Below are 23,115 nucleotides of genomic sequence, written 5' to 3'. Positions count from 1 at the left end.
AAATGATTGAGAGAGAAGGAGCAAACATTCCTGCAAGGCAGAAGCTTCCTGAAGACCCAGGAGCACCTGCACAGCCAGGTACTGTGTCTGGGCAGCCCTGGCTTCCCCATCCCAAGCAGTAGCTGCTGCAAAACCAAAACACCCACATCATTTTCCTGGATCCAGGGCTCAGGGAGTAAAAGCACTCGGCCACTGTTATTTCCTCCCTGATTTTAGGTGCAGGGTACCCAAGGATGTTTTCAGTTTGTGGTTTGGGTGGGAAGTGGGAACAGAAAGTGGAGGTGCAAGTGCTTCTTTGCTCACCTGTAGCCAATGGCCACAAGCCTGTGACACACCAGCAATGCCAGCCTGCACCCTTCCTCTCCAGAGGGAGAGCCAGAGCAATCCCTCATGGAAGACCAATTAGTTCAGTATCATCCATAAGGGAATGCTTCCAGCATATCACTTTGCTCCAGTAATAGCCATGCCCCTGGGATTCTACAGAGCTCCTGGATGTCCAGAGCCCTCTTCAGCGGGCTGAGCATGGAGCTGTGTTTGCAGAAAGCTTTTGTTTGTTTCCCACCTCCTGCACAGCCTTGGGATGCTGTTCCCTGCCAGGACAGGAGGATGTTTCTCTTTCCTCCCACCACCCTTCCAGACCAGGTGGAGAGGCCAGGATGGGGTGGAGGGAGACAGCCTGGGACCTACCCAGCTCCCATGGCCCTGGGGACAGCCTTGTGCTCCAGCTGGGTGGAGAAGGGGGTGGCAGCAATGGAGAGGCTGCCACCAGGACAGGGATTCATCCACAGGGCTGCTCCTGGCATGAAAGGGTCTTTGTGGCAGTGCCCCACTGTGCTTCACAGCTTCTGGCCCTTCCCAGCAGTCTTAACAGGGAGCTTGATGTCCCAAAGAGGATTAACTCCTTAATCCTCTTGTGAGCCTTGTGAGCAAGGGAGATTGCAGAGGAGGATGGAGAAAGGCAGAAGCTGAGGTGTCAGCTGAGCCCTTATTGGACTCTGGAGAATCTTTTCCATTGGTTAGCTAACCATCAGCAGGGATTCTGGGGTGCCCATGCTGGTCAGAGGACAGGGCCAGGTCAGTTTTAGGGACAGAGGAGTTACAGCTTTCCTTTCTGGAGGGATTCCTGTGATGCCTGAGGAGGAGCTGAATTCTTGCTCTCACCTCCATGGAACCAAGTTTAGGAAGCCTCAGCCCAGTCTCAGTCTGCATGGGGGATCAGATTCAAGAGATGTGTTTCCCAGTGTCCCAAAGTCCCTGCATGTCTCCAGCTGGACACTGCAAGCATTCCATGAACAGTGGGGGGGTGCAGCCAGGACAGAGGCTCTGTTCAGGCTGGGGATCGTGTTTTCTGTGTGCAGATGTGCAGCAGATGCTCCAGCTTCCCACGGAAACCTCTTGCACCGTCCTGGGATACGACTTGCACACACACGGACACAGATAGGATGCATTCCAGCTGTTGGATGATCAGTGCCAATCACTCCCGGTTGTTCGGACAGACGGGGCCGCCTGGTGTCCGCACAAAGCAATGACCAGCCCGTGTCCAGCCCGACACCCGCCCGTTGCCACGCCGCTTCCTCATAGTCCCTTCAAAACTTCAGTCCCAGCAAACCACCACAGCCCTTGGCCGCAACCTTCTTGTGCTGACAGTGATGTGGAGCAGGCTGGGGACTGCTGGGGCCAGAGTGCTCTGGTGTCCAGCAGGGACGTTTTGCCTTCTCCACAAGTGACACTGAATGGACTCTATGGACTTTCGAGTCCCCCCACACTCTCCCCAGTCACAGAGCTGTGCTCTAGGTGGGGAAATATTCTCAGTGGATGGGTTTGGGTTGTTTTCCCACAAGTCTGTGATTGGTAGCAATGACCTTGACTCCTCCTGTGGGATCTCCTGTGGGATCTCTGCCTGTCTCCCTAGGCACAGGGACTGGCAGAGAACCAGGGCTTGTGTGTCCCTTGTGGACACACAACCAAGAGCTGCAGCCCCTGCACCAGGGGAGAAAAAGCCACAAGGGGTGAAGTTTTCCACTTATATCTGCAAGGAATGTCCTCCAGGAAAGCCTGAACTGATCACGACCTCTCTTTCCCTTGGTCCATCTCTGGCAGCAGCAAGCTGACCATGCCCATGTCCTTGACTCCTGCAGCTCCCGGTGCTGGCATGGGCAAGGGCTCTGCCATGACACAGACCTCTCCTGGGGTCCGGGGTGGCTTCCGAACAGGTTGTGACAGAACCACAGTCCTGGAAAGGTGAACGGGAGCCCCAGGGCCAGGCTGTGTTTGTTTATCCTGGTGATGGAGCACACAACAGCAAAACAAAAGGTCAGACCCTGTTGCCCTGGGAGATGGTTTTTGAAGCTGCCTCCCGTCCTGCTGGGGCTCGGATGGAGCGGCCCCAGCGCTTGTCATATCAACTTAGTTTTGTAATTTTGGCTGATAATAGGTCTGAGGCAGGCAGTGTGAGCTTCAGGGACACATTGATCCAGGACCAGAAGGGCCCTAAACACCTGCTGAGAAGAGCACCCAGCCCTGAGACTTCAGAGGCAGATCCCCATCCCACAACTCCTGCAGCCAGACAAACCCTACCTGCTTCCTTAGTCCTAAGGGAGGCACATGCAGCTCCTCCAAGCATCCCAAAACGCAGCTGAGTCTGACCAAAACTTTGCTCACATTTAGCCCATCTGAATAATGAACAGACACAAACTTCTTCACGACTTGGCCAGGTTTAAGGTTTGATCTCACTGTGGGCAAAGGTGGGGAGAGGACTCTCAGGAAGCACTGTCAGGAATCAGGGCCAGGGAGGGAGGGCAGGTTTTGAGCAGCCCCTTGTAGGCTGCTCCTTGCTAACTCTGCTTTTACTCCTGACCCTCTCTGATGGGGCAGAACTAATAAATGCCACCATCAACTCTAAGCATGGTTTTGTGCAGTTGTGGGGAGCCTGGGTTGAGCAGCGTGGAGATGGAAATGGGGGCTGTTCCAGCAGTCCTGGCTGATCTCCCTCTTCTAGAAATGCTTCTCCATCACTGCACCTCAAAGCCTGACATGGCAAAATTCACCTGTCTCCTTTTTGTACGTTGGGAAACTGAGGCACACAGCTGCACTGTGCCCAGACTGGGGCACACAGGGAGGCAGTGGTGAAGCCATGAGGAGCCTTGATTCACCGTGTGAGCATCCCTGTCCCACCCCAGCAGCTGCCAAGGGTGAGGAACAGCAAATCAGCCCTTTTGCCTCTACATAAAAGCCCCAAATCCCCTGGGCAGCTGGGTACCTCCCTCTGGCAGGAGCAGGCAGGTGGGACACAGACCGATCCTAGGAGAAAGGCACCTTGTCTCTGGGCAGGAGACCAGCAGGGAGTAAAAACCACATGGAACAGCCCTTGTCTTGCTGCCTCTGGTTGTCAGCACAAGGAGTTCTTGTGTTTACCCAGACTTCAGGGCAATCGCCCGTCACTAACAACACAACATCCCTTGGTCTCATTGCCCTGAGCCCGGCGAGGGAGCAGGACAGAGCCGGTGGGAGGCCAGCACTGCCAGGGAAGGACAGGCAGCTGCCAGGACAGCAGAACTAAGGTACAGGATCTGTGCTGCTGAGCTTGTATCCACAGGTGGTTGGCCTGAGCTCTGTGGGGGACAGTGTCAGAGCCCTCTTCTTGGGTTTGGACTCCAAAGTAGTTCAAACTAGGCTCAGGACACAACATCAAGGGTCTGATGGCAGCTTTGGGTGTCCAGTGCCCAGGAAGTGAGGTGGGTGCTCCTGATGAGGGGTGTGTGGCAGCTGGCACATTGTCTCCCCAGCAGTGACTCAGTTTCCCCGGCAGTGACTCAGTTTCCCCATCTGTAAAATCCAGCTTCTTGGATTGAGGACTCTGTCCAGCTCTGAAGGAGGACCCTGACAAGCAGTCCTGGGATATGGAGGGCTTGTTTCCACCAGGCAGATCTCTGCTGCTGGAGACACAAGGCATAACCACCGTGGGGAAGAAAAGGCTGTTCCCAGGCCCCAAAACAGCAGAAATTGGATTTTCATCTGTATTCTCTCATCCCCACCATTGCATATTTGCATTTGGTAACTCTGCAATTATTCAGGGATGGCTTTTAGATAGTTGAAGTATTTGCACATGAGAAGGACCATTTTGCACCGTATGCCTTAACTTTCTTCAGCTGTGGTCTGGGGAAATGTCACTTTTGTGAGCAGCATAAGGCACATGATCCAGGCAATCATGGGACATGGGGCAATAAAAGTAGAGTGATGGCTTGCAAACAACTCAAAACAGTCAAGTGTGCCCATTATAATTTTAATTATAATCACATTTAAAGCAAAGTAAAGTTATGCCTCTCCAGGAACTTTAATGAGGTCATATTTCTCTTAACATTTCACTTGCCAGCTCCTGGCTGTGTGTTGTAAGCCATGCTCCAGCCAGGCCTGGGGAGAACATAGCAAAGCTGGGCTCCCATCACTGCCTAGTTTTAAGACTGAGGGAGAGTGCGCAAAAGAAAACTTTGGGCTCTTACGGTGGCTCTCTTGTCTGAAAAAAATGGTGAAGATTGAATGTATGTTTCAGAGCAGAATCTCCTCTTTACTTCCTGATAAGTTGTTGGCTACTTCAGAAATAACTTGATCAGCAGGTGCTAATCTCTGCTCTCTGTCACAGGGACAGCACCCAGGGAATGGCTGGAGCTGGGCCAGGGCAGGTTTAGGTTGGAGATCAGGAAAGGTTCTTCCCCCAGAGGGTGCAGGGCACTGCCCAGGCTCCTCAGGGAATGGGCATGGCTCTGAGGCTGCCAGAGCTCCAGGAGAATTTGGACAATGATCTCAGGGATGCCCAGGGTGGGATTGTTGGAGTGTCTGTGCAGGGCCAGGAGCTGGACTGGATGATCCTGATGTGTCCCTTCCCGCTCAGGGTATTCTGTGATTCTATGAAACTATTTGGATGGGAAAGGGGCTGCCCTGAGTGAAGACATGCACTGGCCACATTTGACATCTGACATGTGGGAGTCAAGGAACGGTCACCCTGAGTGACTCAAGTGTTATCATGGATTGAGCTTGGTTTGGAGAGATAAGGCTCACAGAAAATAGGGGTAACAAGTGTTAAAGACCTGAAAGAAGTCACTATCTCAGGAACTGGGGAGTCTGAGGTCCCATTCAATAAATTCACACACAGGGCTCACCTTTACACAGGTAAACACGTGTCAGGCCACGTCTGACACCAGTTGAGCTGTTAGAACTGTTGGACCTTTTTGGGTTGTTCCTCCAGCTGCAGGTCCACTTTGCTGACCCTTTAATTTCTATGCCATGGTCCTTGTTTGTCTTTATTTCATAATTAGCTGGCAATAAAGTGACATAGTCTCTCTGGTATGAAGTGAATCCAGACTAGCACCAACACCTTGACCCTGGGTAGATAGCAAGCACCATAGCATGGCCTCAGAAATGGCAGCAGGCAGGGACAGTCATGGTCCTAACTGCTTCCCCCGAACAGGGACAAGAGATTTGTCATGGACTACACGCTGGAGACCAGCCAGCTAAAGCAGAAACTTCTGAAAACCATCTACAGTCTCCAGCTGAAGTCATTTACCACACTGCAGTCAGCCAGCCCAGTGCTGCACAGCCAGCGTGGCATGGGCATGGTGACCCAGCACCAGGTCCACCAGCTGGCAGATAAGGCCAAAAGCCTGTGTGGAGATCTGGACAACATCAAGAACCTCCTCCACTATTGCCAGGATGACTTGGTCCAGCAGATTCCCAATCCCACTGGCAGCCGCTATGGGGGTGTCAGTGGAATCCATTGCTCCCTGGATGGCTCCATCTACGTGACAGCTGAGAGTGCTCCCTGGGTCCACGTGCTCAGCAGCACAGGCCACACACTGCAGTCCTTGCCCTGCCAACAAACGGGCAAGGGAGGCAGCATTTTCTTGCCGGAAGATGTGACTGTGACTAGGATGGGAATGGTGGCTGTAGCTGACATGGTGAATGAAGCCATCTGGGTCTTCAACCCTTACACCAACCTCTCCAAGGGGGAATGGATAAAGGTCAGGAAGGTTGGTTCCCCCAGGGGTATTGGAATAGATTCCATGGGCAAGATCCTGGTAGCAGACTATGCACAAGGCCAAGTGCACAGCTTTGCTCTGGACCATACCTTCAGGGCACTCAATGTCCACTCTGTCCCGAATCTGCAGGGACCTTGCTACGTCAGTCCAGTGCCCAGTGGAGGCTTTGTGGTGAGCGAGGAGTGTGGAGACGTCAAGGTCTTCATGAGCAGCTGTAAGCTCCTCTGCTCCCTCAGCAGCAAATATGGACACCAGTTTGGCAACCCTGCTGGGGTCTGCGTGGACACGGATGGCAGCATCCTGGTGGCAGACGAGCAGCGCCGTACAGTCCACTTGTTCCCAGAGCATGGAGCTCCCATCTGCCTGGTGTCCACAGGGCTGCGGAGGCCTGCTGGCATGGCTTGCTCCTCCTCTGGGCACCTCCTTGTGGCAGACAGAGAGGAGAACTGTGTCAAAGTCTTTAAGTACTGTGTGAGGCCCCCGTACAGACCCATCAATGCTGGGGCATCATGTGCTGACCCCAACCAAACACACAGGTGGGGAAGGGGGCTGGTTCCCCTGCAGCCCCACTGAGCTGTGCATCTGCTGGTGCGCTAAGAGCTCCACTGCTGTCACAGATTCCTGTAATGGAATCATGGAATGGTTTGGGTTGGGAGGGACTGTAAAGACCATTTCATGGCAGGGACACCTTCCACTATCCCGGGTTGTTTCAAACCCTGTCCAACCTGGCCTTGGACATTTCTAGGGATGGGACATTGCCCCAGACCTGACTGCCTGATGGCCCCCAGCTTCTCGAGGACTAGACCAGCTCTGGACCCACCAGAGTGTATATAGGATGACCCAGCTACTCAGAATTGGCCTTGCATTGGTGCCTTGGCAAACTTGTTATCACCACATCCTTTATTCCTTGTGTGTTTTCCAAAGCTGATATAAATATTTCTCCTCTCTCCATGCAATTTTGATGTGCCATGGTCCCATCTTCCTGATGCCAGAGCATGACCGGAGGGGTAAGGCCATGCTAGAAGTCCATGCTCCATCACAGAATCACAGAATCACACAATGGTTTGGATTGGGTCCTTAAAAATCACCTAGATCTACACCCTGCCATAACTAGGGACACCTTCTATTAGATCGGGTTGCTCCAGGCCCTGTCCAGCCTGGCATGATTGAGCCAACTGGTCTGTCCTAATTCATTCCCAGGCTATTAGGGAGGGTTTTGAAATCAGAGAACAGCACACTGGATCTGCAGCAGACTACAGGAAAAAGGGTAAGATGAAGGTAATTCCTTCTGTGCTGCATTCCTGACCTCTACAGGGAAGCAACAACCACTACACGGAGTAAATTCCATATGGAATCGTGGAACTCCTCACACTGCCTCACATCCTGGGGCAGACAACATCTTGTTGTCCTGTGGAGAGAGGGCTCAGTGCCACGTCTGCTGCCTTTATCGGCAGGGGCCAGGGGAAGGCAGGCAGGGTGTGCCGGGGCAGGGATGGGCGTTTTGCTCTCCCCGCTCCAGTCCTCGGTGTGGGCACCAAGCTTAATGACTGCTCGGTCTCTGCTGATATCCCAGACCCAAGTCACCACCTTTCATCCCAAATGATCGCTGGAGAGGGCCTTGCTCCCTCCTGGCCCTGGAACAGGCACTGGACACTACAGACACCCCGTGGGGTTCTCCAGGACCCCTCTCCCTGCAGAGTGAGGCAAGCAGCAGGGAGTGGGGCTGCATGGTCTGCAGGAATGGGGGGATCAGCCTGTCCCATCTCAGGAAGCTGAGCTCCCTCCCACAAGACCTAATCTCCCCCATCTTATTTCCAATTCTGTGGCATCCAACAACAAAACTAAAACCCCAAATCTTCTATCTAGCCCACCCCCACTTCTGCACCTGCTCTCTCTTTCCATGTGGGACCGCCTCATGCTGCCCAGCATCTTCCCAAGCTCACCGGCCCAAGCCCGCTGCCGGATCACAGGACAAAGCTCTTGGGCGCCTGTGGGCTCCCGTGGGTCTCTGCTGGGCCAGGCATCCACTGAGGCGGTCAAAATGGGGGTCAAGAGGATCCCATCAGCAGAGCCGAGTCCCTCGCCAGTGTGATGGGGGACAACGGGGTTCCCTGAGGAAAGGTGAGTCCTTGGACTTTGGGGATGAGGGACAACGGGGTCCCACATGGAAAGGTGCCTGGCCTGTGGGATGAGAGACAGCAGGGTCCTGTGAGAACAGCGGGGCTCCTCGATTTTGGGAGCAGAGGACAACGGGGTCCCGTGAGGACAGGCGAGCCCCTGTCCTGTGGGGATGGAGCGTCCCGTAAGCACAGCCGAGCCCCTGGCTCCGCTCCAGCCCGGGCGGTGTCAGGGCAGGCGGGGGGCACTGCCGCTCCTTATCGCGCGGCTCAGGCGGCCCCGCCGCTCTCGGGGCCGGCGGGAAGGCGCTGGGACGAGCCTGGGGAGCGGCGCTGCCGGGAGCGGGGCCGGCGGGGCCCGACAGGCCGGGAGCGGGGAGCCGGGACACCACGGAACGCGGGCGGCGGGTGGCGGCGCCGGCCGGGCCCGTCCGGCTGCACGACCCGGCGGCAGCGGCGTCTCCGAGCAACCGCGGGCGGAAGCGGCGGCGCGGAGCGGGCGGTAGGAGCGGGGCGGGCCGGGCCGGGCGCGGGGCCTGCGCGGGCACCGGGGAGCCCCCGCCGGGCCGGGGGCAGCCCCGGGCCCCTCGCGACGCTGAGGGGCTGGAGCGCGTCCAGAGAAGGGAACAGAGCTGGGAAGGGGCTGGAGCACCAGGAGGGGCTGAGGGAGATGGGAAAGGGGCTCAGCCTGGAGAAAAGGAGGCTCAGGAGGGACCTTGTGGCTCTGCACAACTCCTGACAGGAGGGGACAGCCGGGGAGGGGGGTCAGGCTCTGCTCCCAGGGAACAGGGACATGACAAGGGGAAATGCTTTTAAGTTGTGCCAGGAGAGGTTTAATTCTTATATAGATAGGATAGGTGGGGAAATTTCATCACACAAAGCATGCTTAGGCACTGTCACAGGCTGCCTGGGGAAGTGATGGAATGCCAGCCCTGGAAGTGTTCAAAAAGCCATGTGCATGTGGCACCTGAGGGCATGGTTTAGTAGTGGTGGTGGTGGTGGTGCTGGGGGAATGACTGGACTTGGTGGTCTTAGAGGACTTTTCCAACCTTTACAATTCCAAGGTTCTATGATTCTTTATATCCTGGCCCTAACCCCCCTGCAAGGATTGTGGGACGCTCAGGTGTGGGTCTGCTATGGGATCAGTCCCCCTTCGCACCCTGTGGCCACAGGGCAGCCTCTGGGGTGAGACCTTGGCCACATCCCACCATTCACCTTTGCTTTTCTAACAAAAAATCTGGAAGTAATCAGTCCTGGGGTCCTGTATTCATTTGTTGGTTGCATTAACACATTTTAGGTGGTGTTTATTTTGTTCATTTTGGTGACCTGAGGTCATTGCACTGGTGCTCTCAAGGAAAGGTGGATGTTTTCAGCAGAAATAGGTGGATCTCAAAGATTTTAGGCACTTGATGAACAGGGACTGCATGAGCATTGGTAAGATTTTTCTGTTAAAATTAGCAGCAGTGAAGCAGTTGACTGTGATGACATTTGATATTTCAGTCTATTGAAATGAATGAGGTAGATGCATGACAAGTCGTGGTTTCGGGAATATGAGAACATTAACATAAGAATAGTTGATCAGCCAGGTTTTCAACTATCAAGATATTTTGTGCAGCCTGAAAATCATACCAGAATGTTCTCTGCCATGTCTCAAGCAGCCAAAGGGCAGATCATTTGACCTGAGCTATAGTCAGAGTAGTTGGGTGCATAAAACTATACTAATTTTAAAAGCTGGGGACGTTGTAAGAGGAAAAACTCACAAACTAGAGAAGATAAGGATGACAAGTGTTTCTGCTCCATGAGAAGTTTTCCCAGAGGATTGTGGTTATCTTTAAAAACAATCTCAGTGAAAAATAAGTGTGTGTATGAAGAGTCAGTTGACAATTCCTCTCTGAAATGTCCAGTGGATAGACAGACCTTTAAGGACAGCCGTGCATAGACACTGAGAGTCTTTTGTAGCAATACTCACAACAACTCTCTCTGTTTCGATGGGAAAAATATAATGGGACTATCTTTGATGTTTTTCCTTGGACTGAATTTTCCCTTTTACTGCAAAACTGCAAAGTACATCCTAAGACTTCCCTCTCCTGAGGAATTTTGTTGGCAGTGTGGTGCTGGAAGCACAGTGTTTATAGGTCCTGAATGCACCCAGCACTGGCCCTTGCTGTTCCAGAGATCCTCCAACCTCCAGCAAGATCTAGAGGCCACAGAGGGACTTCATTTCTCCCTCTTTGAGCAGAGGGATAACCTCAGAGACGTGGAGTCTGTGAGGAAGCAGGACCTCAGAAGAATCATAGATCATAGAATGGTTTGACATTGAAAGGACTTTATAGAACATCTCGTTCCACTCCCTGCCACAGGCAGGGACCTTACACTGTCCCAGGTTGCTCCAAGCCCCATCCAACCTGGCCTTAGACACTGCCAGGAATGGGGAGTCCACAACTCCCCAGAGTACCCCACTGTGAGTGATAAACCCCAGAGGTTAATCACTCCCTATAACTGCTCCTCCATCCCTCTGTGCTGTAGGAAATTCCCAGGTGCTGAGCTTTACTGGCTCAGCTCTTCTCTCCTAAGGGAGAGGAAAAAGAAAAGCCACCAGGCCCTTCCTGCTGCGCATCCTCTCTCCATGTTGTAAACACCCTCTGTGTTCCCTTTCCAACTGACTGGTCCCTTGCAGAGGAGCAGCCTCAGGGCCCTGTGGAGTTTCACATCCCTAACAAAGCACTGAAGGACGGGAAAGGACAGCGGGCGGCGGATGCTGCCTGTTCTGCGCCAGCGCCCTCCTTACTGCAATTATATTCCTGTTAGAAACCTCCACCTTATTTAAAGAGACACTGTCAACTGCCTCAAAGCTCCTTTCTGGAAAAGTCTCCCAAGGCCACTGAGATGTGTTCTTAGTGATGGGGAGAAAAGCACTAAAGATAAAGAGCGCTGATAAAGTAGAGGTGCTTCTCATTTTTTAGGCTGTTGAATCTAATGAATTAAAACTACTTCAATTAATCGCTATAGTCCCTTCTGACAAAATTATTATCTCAGTTTCCAGATGAGAGGAGTGAGGCAGAAGGAGCCTGTGAGGTTGCTCTGTGAGTTTGCTGCAGAGCTCTGGGTTGTAAGGTGGTAAAGGAGACTGAATAGCGTGAAGCAGTCTTTGATTGTTGGTAGCAGCAGGAAATACTCCCTGGAGGCACCATGGTGAGCTATGATGTAGTCCCTTCTCTAGTGCATCCAGCATGGGATCCAAGATCTAAGGCTGGGTGAATGCCAGATCTTGGCTGGTCTGATGGGCTTTGCTTATCTGGGTACCACCATGAAAGGCCTTTCCAGGACTGGGAGAAGGGCTTTACTGGTAAACTCCAGGCTCACCTTCCCTCACTTCAAAGACTGCAGATCATCAGGAGCTTCCTGAATGTGTGTATGGCTGTTGGCTGTCACTAATGTCATTACTGAAGTGGTTGGGCTTAGTGTTTTCGAACATGCTTAGTTCTCCTCTCTGGTGGCTTTGGCCAGCTCAGATTTTTCTTACATTTACTCACCATCCTCAAGTTTAATTTTTGTGTTTATTGGCAGGTGTACATCCCTGCAGGGTCACTGCCATGGTACTGAAGGTGTTCTTTCCATCGTGCTGCTCCTCAGCAGAAAGCGGCATTTTGATCGGCCGCTGGATCTCAGAGCAGAACTCTGCTGTCATCCTTGCTGTGGTACACTTCCCATTTATTCCTGTCCAGGTGAAGCAGTACCTTGGGGAAGTTCAGCGCATGACTAAAGTCACTGTTTCTGTGCTTGGCTCATGGAGCAATAGCAAACAGGAGAAAGAAGAGAGTCTCAGTGAGTTCTTGGAAGACCTTGGGACCATATTCTGCCATGAGCCATGGATCCAGATAAGCAAAGAGGGAGACAGCAAATTCTGGAGCTGTTCTATCCTTCAGAAACACTCTAAGAACCCTCAGGAGGAAGAAATCATCTTGGTATACTATGACCAGCGCAAGGTCATGCTTTCCCATCTGCACCCCCCTTTGGACACAGCTGGCCAGAGGGCAGAGGATGCCTCAAAGCTCTCGGCCATCTTTGACACGGTGGCCAGGAGCCAGGTCCTGTTCATGACAGACAGGTACGACGAGGGGCCCATCAAGCTGACCCACTGGCAGTCGGATGGGGTGGAGGCCAGTATCATCGTGGAGCTACTGAAGCAGGCCTCTGTGCCTGCCTGCATGCTGCTGACATTCCTGCTTTCAGTGGTCTCTGGGATCTGCAGGAGCAGGTAGGTGATGTGACATCACCCAGCTTGTTTTGCCTGGAAATGTAATTCGTGTTTAGGCATTGCAGGACTACTGCTCAACCCCAGTGAGAAATGTGATACAAAATTGTTCTGTTGGAAACAGGCTGCTGCCAGAGGTACTGTTAGAGCTCCACTCCAGCAGGAAAACACAAGGCCAAAGGCTCCCTAAGAACTCTTTGTGGAGCTGGGAGGTTTTCTGGGGAGGCATTCATGTCCTCCCCATTTGCAGCAGGGATAGTTCAGCCCTGCTTCAATTTCAACACAGCTGAAACAGTGGATTTCCAGCTATTCTGTGGCTGACAGAATGACATGAGGCTCTCCTTAATGGCTCCATAGCTGGGGACTCCCTCCTCCCTGTTTGCTGTAAGTCCCTTTGCAGCTGTGAAACATCAGCAAATACTGTTTCTAAATCTATCCTCTCTCCAAGAGACTGTGGTCCTGCAACCTTAGCACTTTACAGAAGTTTAGAGGGATTGCTGCTCAGCCTGAATCTTTGGTGAAATCCTGTTCTCACAACTGTGAGCCTGAATAGAGTGCTCCAAATGTAACATGTGCAAGTGCTTGGACTGAAAGCTAGTTCTGAGCAGATTTGCAGGGAAGAAACTTAGAATCATGGAATCATTTACCTTGGAAAGGCCCTTTAAGAGTCCAACCATTAACCCAGCACTGCCAATACCACCACTAACCCATGCTTCCAAGTGCCACGTGTTTTTTGAATACTTGCAGGGATGGTGATTCCACCACTGCAGCTGCCTGGAGAGGTTGTGACAGAGAGGAGTGGAGTTCTGGTTCTAAGCTGCAAGGGGACACTGTAATTGATGAAATTTTGATAATAGCTACTACTGTATTCATGGATAAATCTTTTTAAGCACAGCCTAAAGGAATGGAAGTATTTAACAGATTTCTAATTGTGTGATACGGTTGTAAAAGAATTACAGTGAAACTCTTCCCATGCAAAGATTTTCTGAGCAGTTGGGTTACACAGTCTGGTACACAAAGGAAAAGCTGTCCAGTTTTGGATTATTGGAAGAGATTGAGATTCAAATCTGATATCGTCGAGGACCCCTGTGTCCTGGGACTGCTCTGTAGATACTGTGTGTTAGTGGTTCTTACGGTGATTAAGTCACAACTTTGTGGTTGGGCAGACGATTTGGAGTCAGCTCCAAGGGTCCTTTTTCTGTCTGTGTGCCACCACCAACAGACAGGATGCTTCTTTTCTGCACAGGCACTTGGTCTCACTTGGTCCCACCTCAATTGGTGCCAGGATTCAGGCCAGGCTTGGAATCAGGTTAAGCCCAGGCCTTGCCAGCATCCAGTTGCAGTCTGCAGTCTAAACACAAGTTGGGAGCTCAAGCTCAGCTTGAGCAGGTTGGGCCCAGATAGCTGCTACCAAGCTTCTCAGGAATCCTGACTTCAGCTTTTCCTAGGGCCAGGATGTTTTGAGGTAGAGCAGCAGCCAGCTGTACCTGGCAGCAGGCAGAATGCAAGGCTTGCTGTGCATAAACCTGCACTGAGCCTGTCCTTAGCCTTGGGAGGCAGAGCTTTCTCTCTCCCTTGTTTTACTCACCTGCAGTATCACCTTTATATTTACTTATCTCATACGTGTTTTAAAACATCAGTCTTGGAGAACAGAGTACTTGACTTTATAACAAGTCTCCTGCTTGACCTTCTAAGTAATTTCAAGGAATTTGGTTCCATTTTGTACCATATGATGTGTGGTACAACCTCCTTCATGCCAACATACTCGAGGCGGGGAGGGTTGAAGACGTCACGTGCAGGTGTCCTTCCAGTCCCCTCCTCCCCATGCTGGGACAGGACATTCCATAAAATAAGATTCACTGTTTTTTTTTTCTCCTTCAGGTCACAGGACTTCTTTCTTTCTGTTTTTTTGTGATGTTAAGGGATAGTCAGCTTTGAAAGGCTAAAGAAAGAGATCAGCAATGTCCTCTCAGGCTGGGGAGGCTTGGGCATTTTTGGATAAGCCCCTGTTGTGTTTGTGTATTTGCATGAGAGAAGCAGGGCAGCAGTATTGGAAATCTCAGGGAGTGAGTCGCTGCCATCCCTCCAAGCTCATCCCGTGTTCCCAAGTCCTGCACATCCTGAATTAAGGCATTTCTTCAGCACCACCGTGTGCTAAGGGGTGGCCATTGCGATTCTACTTCAGAGGAACTTGGGGGCAGCATTCCCATTGTCCCTGAAGATCTCTGCTCTTGGGGACATTTGGATGTTTTAGTCTTAAGGCAATAAATTCCATGTGCTTGTTTTAAAAAAAGTCTGTTTGTAAGCACCTCCAATTCCTCATCCAAAAGGAGGCACTGCTCCTGCAGTTTCTAGGACACGCAGGAGTTCTGGTTAATGGAGCTTAATATTTGCATGTGATCCAGATTTGGAAAGGTTGCTTTTCATCTGGTATCTGAAAATTCCCCTCTCACTCTTGAGAAAAAAACTGAATTGGAAAATCAAGACTTACTCATGGAGGCTACGTTAATTTATTGCTAAAATGCCATATATTTGGAAATACCCCAAAGACCTCCTGCTGCTTAAATAATGCAGTGACACAATGTCACTGGATTTTTGTTGAGTTTTTTAATCTGGTTGGTTTTCCATTGAAGTTCTGAAAATGGTTCTATATACTGTGTTCTAAACAAGTGGGAGTATTTCTAGCAATGCACAGTTGATGTGCAAAGGGGTAAGAGACCACGCAAGGAATATTTTTTTGCTTTCTTCCTCAGTCCTCACAGAGAGGAGAGTTCTTATAGCATATCTTGCAGCTGCTCTATTGAGCTTTTTGCAGTGTGTTTGTATTTTTATTTCAATAAGTATGTGTATGTATTTCCAAAGAAAATATGTGAGTGGAATAGAGGTTGTGCTTGTGGTGGTGAGTGAAAAGACAGTCAGTTGTAGCACAGACAAGGACATCCCTGTGATGTGTTTTTGGCCCCATGGTGTCCAATTGAGGAGCTGAACCATTGCAGGCTGCACAATTTTGTGGTGCTCTGGGGATGAGGCTGCTTTGGGAATTATTCCCACTTGTGCAAGACATTCCTCCGGCAGAAAACAGCAGCCTGTCCTTTCTCTTGGCCAGGGGTGTCAGACTGGGGGTGACCCAGGTGCTGGTTGCCTCCAGCTAGAGGAGCAGCCATGGGTGGTGAGAGACACCCACTGCTGAGAGAGGATGAGACTATCACCCAGTGAGTGTGTAGTGTAGCACAGGGCCCCAGAGCTGCTGCTTTCTGCCTGAGCTGACAGGATCTGGCAGCTCTGTTTGACCCATAATTCTTCACCTTCAGCCATCTGTACGTAATCCCACAGGTAGAGCGTTCCTGCTTCCCCTTCTTTACATTTCAAGTTCAATCTCTGCTCTAGTCAAGTTTTGCCACACCAGAGTTTGTAACCACTGAGCTGGGGCATAATTGGAAGGGAAAACGCGTCTGCTCTCGTGCCTTGGTGAATCTGTGAGCGCAGGTGTGTGTGATCAGTGGCCAGAGCAGTCACCCCCTCTCCCTCCCCTGCACGGTGCTCTTTTCTCCACCGCCTCAGCTCCCTCCTCCTGACAAGTCAGCTGAGGAACAGTGCATTCATTTGTCTCCAAGGTGGGAGGCTGTAGCGCAGAGCTGAGTAACTTGGAGACCTCAAATTAAGAATGATTCACAGTACACTGCATGTGTTTCAAACCCAATGTGTCTGAAATTTGAATGGAGAGGGAGGGGGAAGAGGGGGACTTCAACACTCTGGTCCTTAAGCTGACAAACAATGCACAAAGTGGGGTTCAAAGGGCTCGGGAGGGTGTGGGGAGGAAAGGGACAGCAGCCCCAGGGAACTGAGCAGGGTTTGGAGGAACCATACCCTTGTGATTGGTGTGAATTGTGTAAATAGCAGTGGGCACCCCAGTGTGCTCATCCTGGCCAGTCATGGAGGCATCTGCTGCTGGGCATGGGCTGGCAAGCTCCGGGTGAAATACATGGAAGGCACGCACAGTTTGCAGGGACATCCATCTCCAGGCCATGCTCAGTAATGATCCAAGCAACTGTGCAATTTTCAGGGTGAAGCAGTATATAAGGAATAATGGTATCGTGTGAAATGAAAGTAACCTCAAAAACTGTGCCAAAGCAGTACAGGAGAGTAAATGAAGTGACTAAAAGTGACTGTGGATTCCTGGACCCGTAACAAAAAACAGCAAAACACTGTGAAAGTAGTGCAACAACTGCACTGACTGGTGGAGTGTACTCCTTTGTACAGGGGAGAAGTGATCCAGATTAGATCCACATTAGAATTTATCCCCCAAACCAAACTTGGTGCCATGTGTTGCTGTGGTTTCTGTGACCAGCTTGTTCCCAGTACTGTGTCACTTCAGCCTGCACAAATCACCAACTGTCCTTGCTTTATAGGTTGTGTGGTAATAAAAGTAACTCCCCAAAATAATTGAGCATCATTTTGTACTTTTCTTCTGAGTCATAAGAAAAGAACCTTGTGACTGTTTCCTCCCCTACAGGCCTAATGTGGATGTTAACTTTGAAACCTAATTAAATGCTAAATGTTGTGTTATCTACATAATGCTGGTCACTGCAAGGCAATGGAGAGGAGGTAGAAGTGAAGACCCTGAAAAAAGAATTTGGAAGTAATAAAGGGAAAAAAAAAAAAAAAAAAAAAAGAGAAGGGAAGAAAAAAGAAAAGAGGTGGGGGAAGGGACATAAACTGCATGTAAGGCACAGTTGTTTGTTATATGAGGCTCATACCACGCAAAGGCTTGTGATCACCTCTACTCTGGAGGGGTTCACCTGGAGACCTGAAGGCTCTTGGGGGACCTTAGAGGCCCTTCCAGTGCCTAAAGGGGCTCCAGGAGAGCTGGAGAGTGACTTTGAACAAGATATGGAGGGAAGGGACAAGGGGGAATGGCTTCCCACTGCCAGAGGACAGGGTTAGATGGGATATTGGGAAGGCTTTGTTCCTTGGGAGGGTGAGGAGGCCCTGGCACAGGGTGCCCAGAGCAGCTGTGGCTGGCCCTGGATCCCTGGCAGTGCCCAAGGCCAGGTTGGACAAGGCTTGGAGCAGCCTGGGACAGTGGAAGGTGTCCCTGCCCATGGCAGGGGGGTGGAATGAGATGAGCCTTAAGGTCCCTTCCAACCCAAACCATTCCGTGATCCGTGATGAGTAACACTGGGGTTTGTGCAGCAGTTACACCGTGTTGTATTGTTGCACTGAACACAACTTGACTCTGCTCTCCTGGAGACTGGAGCATTGTGCAAGCACAGTGATGCATCCAAAAGCAGAGGTTGGAATCAGGATTGCTTTGTGGCTTCCTTGGAAGAGTGAGACATGGTTTGACAGAGTGCAAATGAGAGCTTGGTTTGCCTGCATGTCTTAGTCTGGCAAGGCTGCCTTAATTCTGTTAACCTTTCAGAGAGTCATTAACATCTAATCACCAGCTCTGGTTGCATAACCTTAACTTCACACTGACTTTTTTGCATGGATGCTGGCCTGCCTGCTGCATGGCAAAGGCAAGAGGAGACATTCCCATGTGTTTCTGCAGGGTGCTGAAGTTTTGGCCTTTGTCTTTCTTGTGGAGCAAACTCTCAACTTGTGAGCAGCTGGGACATCGCCTGCAGCACCTCCAGGTCATCAGCAGCAACAAGAAGGCTCAAAACCAAAGTCAGCTGATGAGGTATGGAGTATATGTAAAGTTGTGTGTGTCTTGGCTCTATTCCTGTCTCCTGTGGGGAACCCAAACCATGGATCCCATGCCTGGACAGTACTAGGTCCTCACTGCACCCTATCATGTTGCTCTATTCCCTGCTAGTTTGCATATCTTTACTCTGCACTGTATTCATATGCATATATATTTGTATTTTTATGTGTTAATCATGCCTTTTGCCAGATACCTGCCTTTTTCCCTAGCCCAGGAAAGGCAACTGGGATATTGCATCCCAAAAGCTTGTACTGCACCCATGTGTGAGTGCTTTGCTGTCACTACTCCCACAGGCTCATTGCTTTCACATGTGCTGCTGTCAACCACGGCCATCCATCAGTGTTCAGTGGCACTTTTCATAAGAGCAGAAAGGTTTAAGTGCTCCCCTTTTTCACCCACTCTTTTGGGGAAGCTTTTTGTGCAGAAACTGCAGACCAGAGACTCCACTTACACGGTTAGAACAGTAACAAAGTGTAAGAGAAAAAGCAAACATGCAGAACAGTGAGAGGAACAGAGCAGAGATCTGAGACAGATATTGGATGCCCTACGGCTCTTCCACAGCCAGCCTTGTTCTGTGTGGTTCTCTGATCCTGCAGTAATAGACTCCCAGGGAACACTTAAAATAGATTAACAGATTTGAAGGCCAAAAGTAACTGTGGTTGTTCAGTCTGATTCCTGAATAGCTCACGTCATGGAATTCCATTCAGAAGCTCTAGCAAGGAAGGGGCAGCTCAGCAGCCCTTCTGGGTTTGTGTATGAACCCATACCCACTATTTATTGCCTCATCTGGGAAAGCCAACTGATCTCAATGTGAATGTGCCAAGTGCTGCTGCCCTTGGTACTGGTAATTGGTAAATCCCCCCTGAGTGTGTGTATACCTTTCTGTCTAACATTCCTCTTTGTAGCTTCAATCCCGTCTTTGCTCCCTACTAAGAAAGGTTTTGTGGTGTGACAGGCTCTGAGTTTAGAATCATGGAATCACAGAATATCCTGAGTGGGAAGGGACCCACAGGGATCATCCAGCCCAGCTCCTGGCCCTTCCACAGACACCCCATCAATCCCACCCTGTGCATCCCTGAGATCATTGTCCAAGCACTCCTGGAGTTCTGGCAGCCTCAGGGTTGTGCCCATTCCCTGGGGAGCCTGGGCAGTGCCCAGCACCCTTTGGGGGAAGAACCTTTCCTGATATCCAGTCTAAACCTGCCCTGGCCCAGCTCCAGCCATTCCCTTGGGTCCTGTCCCTGGTCACAGATCGGAGCTGCTCCTCAGGAGAGAGCTGTAAACAGCTGTGAGGGCTCCTTCAGTCTTCCCTTCTCCAGGCTGAACAAACCTCTCCTGTGCTTGGCTACATGAGGAGCAGCACACCAGTGGAAGTGAAAAGATTCCAAAATTGTTCCTCTGCAGTGAGTTGTCCTGGTGTCCCTGGGACATTAAAGGTGCTACATAAGCGAAGCAAACAACTGTCATTGAAACATTAAACACTGTCCTTCCTTTTTCTCTAACTCTGTTTTTCTCTACCCTGCCTGCAGGAAAGCCAACATCTTTGTGTCTCTGCTGATTGATGTGGCCCTGGGGATACTGCTGATGTCGTGGCTGTACAGGAAGAACCGCATTGGTCACCTTGCTGACACTCTCATCCCTGTGGCTGACGTAAGTCTGGCCAAATCTGATCCCCTTTCACCTGCTCTGGGTTGGTTGTTAAGGAGGCAATGCCTCACACACAAGCTTTCAGAGAGACCTGTCTGAAGTCATGCAAATTAGGTCTCCTCAAGAACAGTGAAATCTTCAAATCAGGCCTGTTGGGGCTGCTCAAAAGAAACTCAGCTCTGCTTTGCATGTGCTGTGAATAGTAATTAGATGTTTATGGGAGGGCTCCTCCAGCTTCTAAAGAACAATTATGGCTTGGGCAGAGCTCTGCAGCTACAGGTTGGGAGCCACTATGGAGCCATAGTGCTTTTTTTTTTTTTTTTTTTTTTTTTTTTTTTTTTTTTTTTTTCTGGAGTCAACAGAAAGTGTCCTCAAGTTGTTACTATATGGGTTGTTCGTGGTGAAAAAAAAGCTGTAACCTGGGTTGAGTCTGATAAACTGCTGGAAAGTCAAATATGATAAGCAGTGCAGCTGTGCTTGTGGAAGGAGTTTCATGGGGAAGTCCAAAGGCTTTGCTGGTCAGGGTACAAACACCTGAAATCCTGCCTAAGAGCTCTGGGATATGGCTAAACTAGGAAAACCTGCCATGTGTTGTGATTTTCTTAAACATAACTCCTCTTGCTCACTGAAATCCCTCAACATCATCAGAAATTCACAGATAGCGAGTATGATTCACACTGTCCTGCTCTTCTGGTGGTTCATTTTAGGTGCAGAGCTCCAGTGTATCTGTTTAGTGGCAGTAAGGAACATACTTTAGAGGCTGGAGACCAGACCACTAATCTGAGGTCAGGGTCAGCTCTCTTTTAAGAGCTTCTGTGTCTTGGGATTACATGTGCAGCCAATTTTGAGCCCTGCCATGCAGCTGCACAGCCTAATCCTTTCTCTGCCCACTTTTCTTTCATTTCTGAATGGATCTTTCCATTGGTTTCTTTCTAGTAGCTGGATAATGTCTTCTCTCTGTTCTTTCTCCAGCTTCTTGGTTGGGAAGAATTTGATTTTGATCAGAGAATTCCAGCAGCAGTTTATTTTTTCCTACTTATGCTGCATTTCCTGGGAAGACCATTTTCCTTGACGATGATCTTTTTGATTCATGTCTAACTCCTTAATTATTGCAAGGTCTCTGATCATTCTTGTACATGCTGGACTTTCAGAAAGCATGTATGGATTGTCCAGCATAGCTGTGGATCAGAATTATTGCTGGTTTTCTTACCTTTCATAGTCAAACTTTTAAGGACAGCATGTGTGCTGTAGACAGTACTCAGCAGCAGTGGTGGGTAGAGAGAGCCACATCTATTGCAGGACACTTGGTCTTGCGTTTGAGCTATACACTGCAAATATTCTTCTAAGCCTTATTCCTACATCTTTTCCCTTACAGATACTTCAGCTGGAGAAGTTTTAAGTTCTCTAGAGCTTTCCCTTTGGGATTATTGGAAGTGCCCAGCTCTCAGAAATCTGATTTCTTAACAAGTTTGCAGGGAAGTGGCTTTGGCTGCATTCCTGGTTGCACAGGTGGCTCTGGGAGGGATTCCATCTGCCCAGTGACTTTGGCAGATGGACGCTCTCTGTGTTCAAGGTGTGTTCAACCCCAGCACCTGTCCTGGACAGGCTTTCTTGTGAGGGTTGCTTGTTTGTTCCTCTTTCAGTAATTTAGCTCATCTTTCACTCAACATTTGCATCACAGTGACAGCTATCTTCACCAAGTCTCCTCCATGTTGGACTCTGTTACCTGGCTATCACCAAGAGCTGTTTGCTTTCCTTCCTGGAAGTGCTGACTCCTCCATGTCTGGGGGGGGCTGATAGCCAGTCAGTGCCTTTCTTCCCTGTTTTTCCAGGCTTATCAGTTCAGGCCACTCACAATTCTTCTTTTTTCCAGCCTTACTTTCTTCTTTCAAGCATATGAGATTGTGGGCATAAAATCATTTGGAGTCTTCTTACTCCCTTTGCTGGGCATTGATTTATATGCATTATGTGCAGGCCTTAAAAAATACAGATCTGAGTGATCCCAAAATATACCAATGACTTTAGCATGTGGTGTGCAAGCCAGCACCACTTCTTTTCCAGTATGACAGCAAAATCTCCCCTCAGCCATTCAGCAGTAGGTTTCCTCTCTGCTGCTGAGTGTCCATCTGGTCTGCATTATTCCCATCACTGGGTTTTCTCAAGTGCTTGTGTGTTGCCAAGTTCAGTAACTCAGCATTCCCTGTGTGCAGAGAGCCCCTGCTCCTTCCCTAACACTCTTCTGCTTTGAGCTGTGCCCAGATATGCTGATAGCACTGACCCTACACCTCTGTGTCTGTTGGTAAATAGAACATTGGATATCTCATTTGCCCCAGAGGGCGCTGGGCACTGCCCAGGCTCCCCAGGGAATGGGCACGGCCCTGAGGCTGCCAGAGCTCCAGGAGCATTTGGACAATGATCTCAGGGATGCCCAGGGTGGGATTGTTGGGGTGTCTGGGCAGGGCCAGGAGCTGGGCTGGATGATCCCTGTGGGTCCCTTCCCACTCAGGATATTCTGTGTTGCTATTATAATAAGATTGTTATGTATAATAAGGCTATATACATAACCTCACTTTAACCTTCTTGATTTTAATATTGACAGGCTACCTTTATATAACACATAACCGTATTGGTTTGGTTGATTGATTTTAACATTGACAAAATCCCAGCTGTGTGGGGCCTGGATACAGTGCTCGGGTTTTTTTCCAACCAGCATCTCTCTGGAAGGAAGCAGTGCAGGTGGTTTATTTTGACTCTCAGCACTGCCAGGGTCACAAGCTCAGCCTGCTGCCAGGAGTTCAAGCTGTGTTCCTTGGCCATCCCTTGTCATCCTCTGATAAAATGGATCCCAAATCAGCACTTGGGTGGCAATTGTTGATGCTGCACATGACATCCCTGAGTGCAGCTCCCACTTTCCCAGCGTGGTGAGCTGTACTGTGCTGGCTGTAATAACAAGCTGCTTTTGTTATTCAGTGAGGCAGATGTGATTCAGAGACACCCGGGGAGTAACTGGCAAGGAGCTGTTAGGAAAGACTGATTTTTGAAGCAGACTTTCAAATCCAAAATGGAAAACTTGAATAATCTTCTCTCTGTAGGTGCCCTCACAACTCCTACCTTCCTCCTTCTCTTGATCCCACCAAGCTTCCCAATGGTTGTCCTTGCTTTTGCCTTCCACAGGACAGCCTTCTTTCAGAAATACCTGACTCAAAGCTCTGCACTGGTTTTAAACAGAACTGCTTATAAATGATCTCCTTTTTTTTTTCCCTTTATCTCTTTTATCCTTGCAGATGTCTCTTTTTCCTAAGTTGCAATCTGTTTGAAACAGTTACATATTTGTCATAGATTGTGCCTGCAAAAGCT

General features: G+C 50.1%; 2 protein-coding genes across 7 annotated transcripts in view; both read left to right on the top strand.

Moving 5' to 3' along the window:
* The first annotated feature begins 4,275 nt into the window (after positions 1–4,275).
* Positions 4,276–6,836, top strand: NHLRC4 (NHL repeat containing 4). The gene has a single exon (XM_053957379.1). It carries the CDS (start codon positions 5,481–5,483, stop codon positions 6,603–6,605), a length of 1,125 nt encoding a protein of 374 aa, XP_053813354.1. The 5' UTR covers positions 4,276–5,480; the 3' UTR covers positions 6,606–6,836.
* A 1,086-nt stretch (positions 6,837–7,922) lies between these two features.
* PIGQ (phosphatidylinositol glycan anchor biosynthesis class Q) overlaps positions 7,923–23,115 on the top strand; it is a 38,627-nt gene continuing 23,434 nt past the window's right edge. For 2 of the 6 annotated variants that reach the window (XM_053957375.1, XM_053957378.1), the window contains exons 1-4: positions 8,931–9,583; positions 11,717–12,407; positions 17,956–18,087; positions 19,641–19,761. In XM_053957375.1, coding sequence (XP_053813350.1) covers positions 9,559–9,583; positions 11,717–12,407; positions 17,956–18,087; positions 19,641–19,761 — 969 coding nt within the window. In that variant the 5' untranslated portion in view covers positions 8,931–9,558. Of the gene's footprint in view, positions 8,652–8,928; positions 9,584–11,716; positions 12,408–17,955; positions 18,088–19,640; positions 19,762–23,115 lie in introns of those variants that run through there. The other 4 variants (XM_053957376.1, XM_053957374.1, XM_053957377.1 and 1 more) reach the window with 4 other exon arrangements.

This window comes from Vidua chalybeata, chromosome 16, assembly GCF_026979565.1.
Source record: "Vidua chalybeata isolate OUT-0048 chromosome 16, bVidCha1 merged haplotype, whole genome shotgun sequence".
In the NCBI taxonomy this organism is placed as follows: Eukaryota; Metazoa; Chordata; class Aves; order Passeriformes; family Viduidae; genus Vidua; species Vidua chalybeata.
This window is presented reverse-complemented; position numbering and strand designations above follow the sequence as displayed.